The sequence below is a fragment of the Dendronephthya gigantea genome, unplaced genomic scaffold (assembly GCF_004324835.1).
Source record: "Dendronephthya gigantea isolate DGI-Jeju-01 unplaced genomic scaffold, DenGig_1.0 000026F, whole genome shotgun sequence".
NCBI classification, from domain to species: domain Eukaryota; kingdom Metazoa; phylum Cnidaria; class Anthozoa; order Malacalcyonacea; family Nephtheidae; genus Dendronephthya; species Dendronephthya gigantea.
Window position 1 is genome coordinate 1,976,532 of NW_021163036.1, and position 11,065 is coordinate 1,987,596.

The following is an 11,065-nucleotide window of genomic DNA, read 5'->3' on the forward strand; positions in this document are numbered from 1 at the left end:
ATATATATATATATATATATATATATATATATATATATATATTTCAAAACCTAAAGGTATGAAAAACTACGTTATATACTTCCCCCCTAGCCGACATTTTCTCGATGAGTTGGACAGGCGAGATCCTGAAAACTTGATAGTTTTTATTCGTTCAAGTGTTCCGTTTTAAATTGTGTGAGAGAGAACTCAGAACTTAGTATACTATAGTTGCTCGGTTCCAATTGTAATATTTGCAATGCAAAGCACTTTTCCCCGGAAATACGTCATTGGAAGCCACCACTGAGCTATATTATAATTCCAGGAATTATATAATAGCTCAGTGGAAGCATAGGTGGGAGCCACCTGCATAAGTTTCAAACAGTCACAATTATATGTTAGTCATCAAACATTACGGAAATTTTTGACTTTTTTGGATCGAAATATCTGCTTTTGAGATATTGAACAATTAGACGGATATACTTAATAATGGAAAAAAGTCATCGTGATATTCTGAAAGCGAAAAGAATGGATTTAGATAGAGATCTTGATGTGAAACGGGCTGTGTCATATTTGTACTCCCAAAGCATTTTCACAGAAAATGATCACTATGAGTTTCTGGCCTTAAAAACACCGCAGGAAAGAAGCGAATTGTTCTTTGATTTTTTGCCGAAGAGAGGGCCCGAAGCATTCGATGCATTCGTTAAGTTTTTGGACGAAAAGCAACCATTTTTGAGCAAACTTTTAAAGTCCAGCATGGAAGGTTAGCTTGTTTAATGCTTTTATTTTTAGTTTATTTAATATACTAAATTTCCTTGGTGCTGAAGCTCACGCTTAATATAAGGCCCTGTCACAGATTAGCTATATATAGCTAATCTGTGGCCCTGTCTATGCGGTGCCGGAAGAATTTGAAAACGCAAGAATATTTATCCGTTAAAATATTTATCCGCGTCCATACGTATTACGTAAGATTCGAAAACGATTACGTCACTCGAGCCCGCGCTACAACTTAGAAAGCGTCCTGCTTCGTGGGCAAAGTTCACAGATTTGTGAACTTTTTGCTCTCTTCATGAACTTTTTATGAACTTCGAAGATTTGTGAACTTTTTATGAACTTTTTAAAATTGTTAAAAAGAGTTGTGTCTCATATTTTTAAAAAAAGTTGTTTCTCATATTTATTTGGTATTTATCATGTTTGGGGGAATTGCGGTGAATCCAGTCAATCCAGTGGACCAATCTCGATAATCTCCAAAAATTTCCGGCGATATTCCGACATATTCCGACGTTCTCCGATACCTTCCAATCTTAAAATTTAGATATATGAACTTTTTGTCATTTTTGTGAACTTTTGACATCAGCGAACATGAATATTTTGAAATTTCATCTGGCAACACTGCTTCCACGCATGCGCACATGCTGCACGTGGTTTTATTTGTAAACATTTTGTGAACGACTATTTTCCATAAGTGATATTGTTACAAATATATAAAAGCATGTATAAACGAAATGAATATGTTTGCATTTCCTTATCAAAATCATTTTTTTTTTATTCAAGTTTGAAGTTAGGAATTACGTGGTAAATTATATATGATTAATCTAATTCCGATACAAATGACAAATTTCAAATATTATTATTTTGTAAAAACAGTACTATTGATATATAACCATTAACCAAACATGTTAGTTTTGCAATTTCTGTTTGAGTTGTGAATTGGCTGCTGTGATGATATGTTTAAAAAATTGATAAAATACCAGACCTCATGTTGTGCAGTTTAATTAAAAAACCTTTGGTCAATTAGAATTTGACAATAACACTCTCTGATAACCGGATAACCTAGTAACTGATCATTGATAAATATCAATGTTCGATATCGAAATAAAGATTATGGACAATATTTCTAGTCTGAACGGTAAATTAGATTGTCCTTAAGTCTTACGCGCTATAGATGCAATGATTCTTCAATGTTTGCAATAGTCACAAGTTTGTAATATTACAGTCATTTTCAGTTACACAATTATTGAAAACTTTCAAAACAGTTCAAAAGCACATGACAGATTAACATTTTACTAAGTAAACAACACATTTGATTGTATACTTTTGAATTGTAGACCAATAGGAAGCTTTGCTGATGAAACCGATTATAATTTAATTATTAATTTTTAAACTTTATAACAAACATGCAAATTTCAGAATTCTGAATATTTTTGTGAAAATTTTGCTGGAACCGATCACTGTATGGTTTTGAGAAATTGTGAAATTTATTTACAGATGCAAGTTAAATAATTTATGATGATTGCAATTTCATGAGAACAAGACAACAAACTTGTTTACTTATATATTGTACTGTACTTATATATGTCAAATTTGTAGGATTCATGCCTAGTTAATCACTTACAATAATACAATTAAACCTATGCTAAAGCCATCTTGTTTTTAGAAAGAGTTTAGGTTTATTGTGATTAAAGTAGTGGGTTGCCCAATCTCACTGTTATCTTTGGGGAGAGGGTAAACTATACCTTTAAAGTTACCCTTACGAAAATATTCTATAGAATATTCTATTGAAATATTCTATAGAATATCCTATAGAATATTCTAAAAGATTTTGGCACTAATTCTATTGAATATTCTATAGGATATTCTATGAAACATTCAATAGAAGATTCTATAGAAGATGCTATAGAAGATGCTATAGAATGCTATAGAAGATTCTATAGAAGATGCTATAGAAGATGCTATAGAATATTCTATAGAAGATCCTATAGAAGATTCTATAGAAGATGCTATAGAAGATGCTATAGAATGCTATAGGATATGCTACATACAGTAAAATTTTCTACAGAACATGCAATTGCAATATTACACAATTAAGAAGTGCTATTCACTCTTCTGTGCAATATTACCAACATATTATGTCTAGCCATGAGAAAACATCAATGATGAAAATCACTTCAAGAATAAAAAGATATATATTAGAAATATTGGTATATATGTATCAGTACATCAAAAGTTGTGCAACATTGAATACTTTTGTTTGTAATGTATTTTGGTAATAATAATTGTCTATTATTCTATATGTTGGATATTTTTAAAGTGTTTGTCTGACCAGTAGCTCAGTTCATTATTTTTCGCAGGACTTCTTTTTAGCATTTTCTTAGCATTACTTGTCACACTTCAGATGCAGGACAACCATATCTTTTTGAAGTATACTCTACATTAAGGAATATGATTGAAAAATTATTTAAAAATGCAGGACTTGTCTTACCATGCTGTGAGTGATGAAATAGTATACAATATGTGTTTAGCTAACTGAAATAAGTTATCAGCTTACCACATATGCCATTGACTTTTTCCTTGTCAAGTTGTGGCTTGGCATCCTTCTCCTTTAATGCATTGGAGATCTTTTCTGTCATGGAGTGTGTGGACAGAACCTCCCGGCTCCACAATATACCCCTAATATTGAGTACACAAAATCCTTTAAAATTAATTGCCTTTTCCTTTTAAAACCTTCTGTTGAGTCTTTGTTATTGAGACACTGGGACATAAGGGCACCTACAAATGTAATTATACCATTTTGACCTTTGGTTTATAGTATGATGTTTGGACATAAGCAAATCTGCAAATTTAATAGTAAATGCAAAATTAAACACTTGAGACATTATATTCACTCTTAGAATGATATATTAAAAATTAAGTATTCTATATACAATATAAAGGGTATAGAGAATATTTGTTAATTGCCTGCACAAACATATAGGCTATAGCATATAACTACAAACACACTCACCACTTAATTCCAATACTTTAGCTTCACATGTTATTGTTGAAATTGTAGATGGGTCAATGGAACCTTTCAGAAATTTTCTGATGGCCTTGACACAATTTCTTTCTCACGATCCTAGTCTATATATAGTCATGTACCATTCACAAAATTATCCGAATCTTCTGAGTCTTCTCACATAATCCAGCGCGTTTCACCAACCTTCTATACTCCTCATCGACAAATTCAAGTACTGCGTATTTATGTTCAAATACGAAAGAAAAACTCGCTAAATTCTACCAGTATCAGTTATAAAACGTTGAACGAATGACAAAGACGCGCTCACAATTTGAAAATAATGCGTTATGCGTGTCAGTTACACAAGTCCCACATAACTTTGCGGCCTTGTTTGGGCAAAACGCCTGCCATCTAACCTGGAAAAGGCATATTATGAAACAGATATGTCTAAAATACTTGTAATTTGTCCTTACAAAACGAATGATTTTGCGGAAAATTTTAACATTAAGATTAAAAAGTATGTCGAGAGGACCTCACACAAAATACGAATATGATGCTATTCAACTTTTGTGTTTCTAGACAGATGAAAACACATTTCTCGACCAATATCAATCGTGTACTAAAATTGCTATATTTTAAATTGCCTTAATTATTACATAAAGTCACATTCTGTATAACATTTTGTAGATTATTGTGTACAGCATGTTTTATAGAATATATCATTCGATATTTAATGTGAATTTATGTACAATAGATCTTCTATAGGATCTGTAATCTATAGTATGGCAATGGAATATGCTATAGGATAAGTCCTATGTTTATGGATCTGTAAATTCTATAGAATATGGCAATGGAATATTCTATAGGATAAGAAGTCCTATAGAATATTCTATAGGATTTAGAATATGCTATAGCATATTCTATAGGATTCTATAGAACATTTTCGTAAGGGTACCATAGGGGTTGTGTTATGATTAAGTGACTATTGTAAATGATTATTGCTAATTATCAAGTTACAAAATTAAAAATGAAAACTCCTATTTAGAAAGTAAACAGCCTGTTGACAATATATATTCACCACCAGCATTTGATAAGAAACCATCTATGGAGTCTGAAGGTGACTTGAAGCCCCAGGAAACTACAGAAGCCTCACCAGCTGAGAGTAAGGAGGATGGTTTTAGTTCACAAGATACAAAACAAGCCAAAGAAGAAGGTCTGTGACATTTAAGTTTTACTGAGTCATTTGTATCGAGACAAAAAGTGTTTAAAACTGCAGTTTTAGCTTGATTGACTTGACCTTAGTAGGAATGAAACCCACTCCCTTTGTTTTCCTAGTCTAGCTATCTTCCAATTGAGCTACTAGCGCAAGTTTCCATTTGTTAGTTTTGTAACGCATTTAATTTCTATGTATGTATTTTACATATTTACATCAACAAGACGCCAGCAATATTAATTCGCAGGCCGCAGGCGGAACTTGGCAAGGGTGTGACGGCCATGCATCAAGTTGATGCGTTTGGCAAAAACACCTTCAGTTGAAACATACACGTTATTGCGATAACAACTGCTACTGGCGTGGCTATTTGTTTTACTTAACTGTTTTGTGTTGGACGCTGCTGGCGCAAATATGCAGCTATCAAGTTCAAATCGTTGTCTTTGGGCGCGTGTAAACCAAAGTGAGTTAAATTCATAGTTATATTTAGTTCTTTTGTTAACTTAGATTTAGTTTGTTACCAAGACTTTATTTTCGTATTTACGAACCTTAGGCTTAGATTTAGTTTTGTTTATGGAACACTTCGAACACTGTTCAAGTTATGATATAATTATAAACAATGTGTCGGCGAAAAAGTTCAACAACTTGATTAAATCGTTTGACTATAAAAATCATGTGCTTGTTGCCACCTATAAAAAAAGGTCATACTTAATACGTTGGATCTAATATTAACAAGACTGATCAGATGACACATTTGTGTCGGGCGTAAATGTAACTGATCCTGGTATCTCGGACCATTTTGCAGTAAATTGTAAGTTACTATTTACTAAACCTTATTCTGTAAAGAAGAGCATTAGCTTCAGGAACATCAAGTCGATAAACTGATTTGTTCTGTGCCGATATAAGAACATCAGCTTTAGCCCAAAAAAGCAACACTGCGATTAACACTTTTGCTCTGTTGATGCCTATGAAAACACACTGGTAACGTTACTGAATACGCATGCACCCATTAAAAGTAAGCTTAAAGTATTACGCCCAGATACCTCATGGTATACCCCCGAAATTCAGGAACAAAAAATCATAAAAAGAAAGTTGGAGCATCGTTGGAGAAGGTCACGATTAACCGTTGATAGAGAATTATATACTCAGAGAATTATATCCTTTAAGCACATAGATAGAGAATTATATAGTTAAACCATATACTAACGATATGCTCAAGATTTATATTCCTGAACGTAATCTACGATCTTCAGTAGATAAACAATTAGTAGTCCAAAATATAATCTAGAATTTCATGGAGGACGGTCTTTTTCTGTATTTGCACCAACACTGCGGAATAAGTTACCACAGACACTAAGACTGTCTGAGTCTGTAAATAGTTTTAAAGTAGGATTAAAGACATATTTGTTTAGAACTATATATAAAGATTTTATCTAAGTATTGTAAATAATCATAAATGTAATTTTATACTCTTTTTAATGTAAAGCGCTTCTGGATATTTATAGACGATGGTCAACCAAATCATTTCGATATTAAAGTAATCATTTATTAACTGTCTGTTTGCGCATTGATTGCTTATTCTATTCTGTCGAGTTTCAAATATCAGCGTAACGCCTACATCTCGCGCGACACGTGACTGCAAACTATCGTTCTGTCCGTGAGAAGTACACCATTATTCTTGTAGTTTTAAAATCACAATCTGTGTGACTCTGTATTTTTTACTAGGTAATGCAGATCAAGGTGATGGTAGTCGTAGCTCTCGTCTTGTTTTAAAATCATCAACCTACAAAGATGGGGTCAAATCTGACTTCATGTACCGCATGGAACATCGACCACGTGGTCAAGCTTTTATTATTAACAACAAAAACTTTTTACCTGCCTCTGGAATGCAAAAATACCCTCGTAATGGCACAGATGTGGACGCCGAAGACTTGCGCGAGCTGTTTTGTACATTGGAGTTTGAAACAGAAGTGTACAAAGATCAGTCCTCTAAAGACATTATAAACCTATTTCATAAATATGCATCAATGGACCATTCTTCTTATGACTGTATCATCTGTGCGATTTTGACGCATGGGGAGAAAGGTTTGATATACGGTATTGATGGAAAGATTAACCCGGAGAAGTTAACAACAATGTTTCAAACCGAAGGTCTTCGTGGCAAACCCAAACTGTTCTTCTTTCAGGCTTGCCGAGGTAAGTAACTATGGATTGTGTCTTCATGATTGTTGAGAGGATTGATTCAGTCTAATTTGTAAGAGGGGTGGTGGTGGTGAGGCACTAGCTTGGAGTAGGTGTCTGTTGGTCTATGTCAAGTTTTTGTCTTTTGTAATTTTAGCCATGTCTGAAAACTTAGACCTTTGTGGGTGATAATTGAACACCTCCTGCATCCCCCATCCTCATGTATCCTCTAAAATCACCCCCAATAAATTCATCTCAGGTTGAGAGGCAAACTGTCAGCTTCCTGATGATACACTGTCATACTTGTGTTTATAATATTGTATATTCGAAAGCGGGATGTTCTTGAACTTCTTATAATTTTTGAACAATTAAAAAACAATAGTTTAGCTCATGCCCATCTACAAAAGGAAATATATCGATTTTTGACTCTCAATTTGGTGTGAAACCAGGAAGTTTTCAATCTTGACGAAAGCAACTTGTATATGTGTACTTTTAACAGGTGATGAATATATGGAGGGAAAGGACGAAACAGATGGCCCTCGTGGTGTAGAAATGCATGCGATTGATGCACCTGGTAACAACAAAATCACCCTTCCTGTCGAAGCTGATTTCCTGTATGCCTACTCAACCGTCCCTGGCTATTATTCCTGGCGTAATTCTCATCGAGGCTCGTGGTTTGTGCAGGCAATTGTGTCCGTATTCAGCGAGCATGCGCAGACGATGGACGTGTTGCGAATGTTGACCCGTGTGAATGCTGAAGTCGCCAAACAAAGGTCAAATACAAATGACCCTTCCTCAGATAACAAGAAGCAGATACCATCCATAGTTTCACAGCTACGAAAAGAATTGTACTTCTTTCCAGAAAACGTCTTGGAGGGTAAGCCGTAAATCTTTACTTTGGTTTGTTGTATATAGACTTTTGTCTGCATGTTTTAGCCAAAAGTTCACTCGTGTTTTTATTCTTCTTAATAAACAGATATTTCGGAATTATTTAATTATTATTTAATTATTATTTAATTATTATTTAATTATTATTTAATTATTATTTAATTATTTTTACTTGTATTTCTGAGTGTTTTATCACTGTAAATATGTAAATAGTTTTACCTTTCTGATACTTATAAACTTATGTTTTTCAGTTCGTTTTTGAACAGCTATTCAAGTATTTTAATAATAATCATAATAATCAATAATATTTAAACAGGATAACCTCTTCAGTTAAAAGTAACTGCTATCAATGAGGGTCCTGGTTAAATTAAAATTAAAATAAATAATAGAGAGAAATCTTACACCTATAATCAATCTAGCTAAAAAAATTTTAAAGTTTCGCACTGTTATAAATTTTTGTTCCCGGCCTTGTAAAAAAATGCACATTTTGTCCATTCAAGCCTAACTTTATCTAACAATAAATCTCCACAATGTCTCGTATTATACTCATCAATGTCATTTCGTTTAACGTTAAAATAATCAGACATATAGCTCGGTATTTCATTATCTAGACATTTTTGTACCGCTTTCAAAACGTGATTTTCTCTTCTCTTGTACAGAGTTTCCCATCCAAGCTTATCAATGATACCATTCAGGGCGCTTATATTCTATATAAGCGCCCTGATACCATTCGTAGCTAACGAGCCAGAATTGCAATAAACGATTCTACTTGCTCTTCTTTGTAAACGTTCCAACTCATCTTGATTTCCCTGCCTACACTCATGAAATGTAATGTCACAATAATCTAGCACTGGAAGAATCATTAACCTTGTATAGACGATTTGCCGACTCAACAGTTAGCAATGGTCTAATTCGCGAAAATAACCCAAGCATTTTAGAAACTTTCTTTTTCACATGCTGTATATGCTCGTTAAACGACAGAGAACTGTCAAGTACAACACCAAGATATTTGAAAGATTCAACACGCTTAATAGAATTTCCATCAATTTCCAGTCTAACGTCATCACTATTTTGACGCATAAGCCGTTGACGAGTGCCAAAGAATGCATACGAGCTAGTGCATAAATTCTGTTTTATTCTCGTTTAATATCAGTTTATTACTGTGCAGCCACTGATTTAACGAAAGTAGATCAAGGTTTAATTTGAGTTCAATTTCTGACAATAGCGGAGATGTATGATAGATCAGAGTGTCATCTGCGTACATCATTACTTGAGAGAATTGAACACTAGATTCTAAGTCATTGATATACTTGAAAAATAGAACTGGACCGAGTATACTGCCTTGCGGTACCCCATAAAGCACATTCTTGAGAGATGACAATTCGTTTCCAATGCAAACAAGTTGAGTTCTATTCGACAAGTAGCTCTTAAACCATTCCAGTTGCTTTCCTTTTATACCAAACCTAGTAAGTTTTGAGATGAGAGCATGATGTGGGACAGTATCAAACGCCTTTTTTAGATCAATAAACAAGGCTCCAGTCATTTGCCCTACTTCAGTATTTCTTCTTATGCTATCGGAAAAAAACGTAACGGCGGTCTGAGTTGAATGATACTTTCTGAATCCAGATGGAACAGAACTGAGAAGGTTATGCTGCGTTAAATACTGCTGTAATTGCACCTTAACAGCCTTTTCAGCTATCTTAGAAATTACAGGTAAGATGGAAATCGGCCTGTAATTATTAGTGATATTCTTGACAACCGAGAAAATCACGAACCAAGATCCTTATTTGAACGAAGGTTGATTCCATAGGCGAGATCTTTCGACTCAATCCTGAATTTTTGTGTTTTTCTTACAGATATCGGCGATAGAACGGCGTGAGGAAAGCAGGAGACGCCAGACGCAAACACGAGAAAAAGTTTTTTGTTTCCTGAAAGAAAACCTGATCATTTTTGGAATTATTGCAAATGAATCTTGCTGCTGAGAGAAGCATGAATGTTTCAAGCAGTGCACTTTGGATATAACTTCAGCAGGTGGTGGTCAACTCCAGAAATATTTTTAGAATTTTTTATGTTGTAAAATCTCGTGAAAATACCCAAAATAACCCTTGCTGAAATGCGAGCAACTCTCGATAAAAGTTATCAGATGTCTTCAAACTTATTCCAATAGTTTTTTCCTCCAAGATTGTTTCTCCCCTTTACTGATATGCTTTCATATTGATTGACATTATTTCTGAAGTTGACCACTACTGGAAGCAGTAACATGCACTAGTCACTCAGTCACCACACACATATATCTCCGGTAGACAAAGTTTGGAACTGCAGACTTGTGGAAATCAGATCCATAAACAATGCGTCCACAATGTTAACACGACTTCACAAGAATGAAATTTTTGCAGACTGATTCAGAAGTGATTAATAATAAATAGTTTTTGCCATCTTTTATATTTCTGAATGAATCTCGTACGCAGGGTCATCCGGGTTCGAGGTTCATCTCGCTTTGTTTGTGCTGCATTCTCCATCTTCTCTTAGTAAATATGGAGTTTCGAAGACCACGGGAACTGCGAACAGTTGAAAATGATTACAGACATTGAGCATCACTGTTGCTAACTTGCTATCCCATTATGGTAGATCAACCATCAAGTTACGCATGTACACGGACGCTAAGCGTACCTATTTTATTTAAAACTATTACACGAAATAAATCTCCGGGCGGAATTTGTACCTTCGCACGGCGCTCTCAAGAACAAGCTGAAGCCTGATTATGGTAATGAAGTATTTGACTAAAGATTTCCATCTGATTGGATGGATCATGGACATACATTTTAATCGCGGCCCCACGCTAATTAAAAGTCGATAAAAGCGATCTCCAGTAACTGTATTTTGATTAATAATTTAGGAGCCTCGCGCTTTATCTGATTTATAAAATTATAGTAATATTCAATTAAATTGTACAAGACAATGCTGGCTCTTCTCCGGGGTACAATGCCTTTGCGTGCAATGCGCAATTTATACGATTTCCTTGTTTGACCAAATAA

The 11,065-nt window shown here is 34.3% G+C and overlaps 1 protein-coding gene and 1 long non-coding RNA gene across 3 annotated transcripts; one reads left to right on the plus strand and one right to left on the minus strand.

Annotated features, from left to right (window-relative positions):
• Positions 1 to 347: 347 nt before the first annotated feature.
• On the plus strand, positions 348 to 10,900 carry LOC114523154 (caspase-3-like). 2 transcript variants are annotated; one of them, XM_028544014.1, is made up of 5 exons: positions 348 to 739; positions 4,797 to 4,964; positions 6,687 to 7,157; positions 7,642 to 8,019; positions 9,887 to 10,900. In XM_028544014.1, the coding sequence occupies exons 1-5, from the start codon at positions 466 to 468 to the stop codon at positions 9,907 to 9,909; spliced, it is 1,314 nt and encodes a 437-aa protein (XP_028399815.1). In that variant the 5' UTR covers positions 348 to 465; the 3' UTR covers positions 9,910 to 10,900. The 2 variants fall into 2 exon arrangements, with proteins under 2 accessions (XP_028399815.1, XP_028399816.1); XM_028544015.1 differs by having other exon boundaries at positions 4,836 to 4,964.
• Positions 3,041 to 3,966, minus strand: LOC114523155. The gene is made up of 3 exons (XR_003686984.1): positions 3,761 to 3,966; positions 3,305 to 3,525; positions 3,041 to 3,184 (listed from the first exon to the last, which is right to left on the minus strand). It is a non-coding gene; the product is annotated as an uncharacterized LOC114523155 (long non-coding RNA).
• Positions 10,901 to 11,065: the final 165 nt, after the last annotated feature.

Excerpts from the sequence above, each read along its gene's own strand:
- LOC114523154 (XM_028544014.1), top strand. The coding sequence starts at position 466 with ATGGAAAAAAGTCATCGTGATATTCTGAAAGCGAAAAGAATGGATTTA. Across the intron at positions 7,158-7,641 it reads CTTCTTTCAGGCTTGCCGAG|GTGATGAATATATGGAGGGA; the intron begins GTAAGTAACTAT and ends TACTTTTAACAG. Across the intron at positions 8,020-9,886 it reads TCCAGAAAACGTCTTGGAGG|ATATCGGCGATAGAACGGCG; the intron begins GTAAGCCGTAAA and ends TTTTTCTTACAG.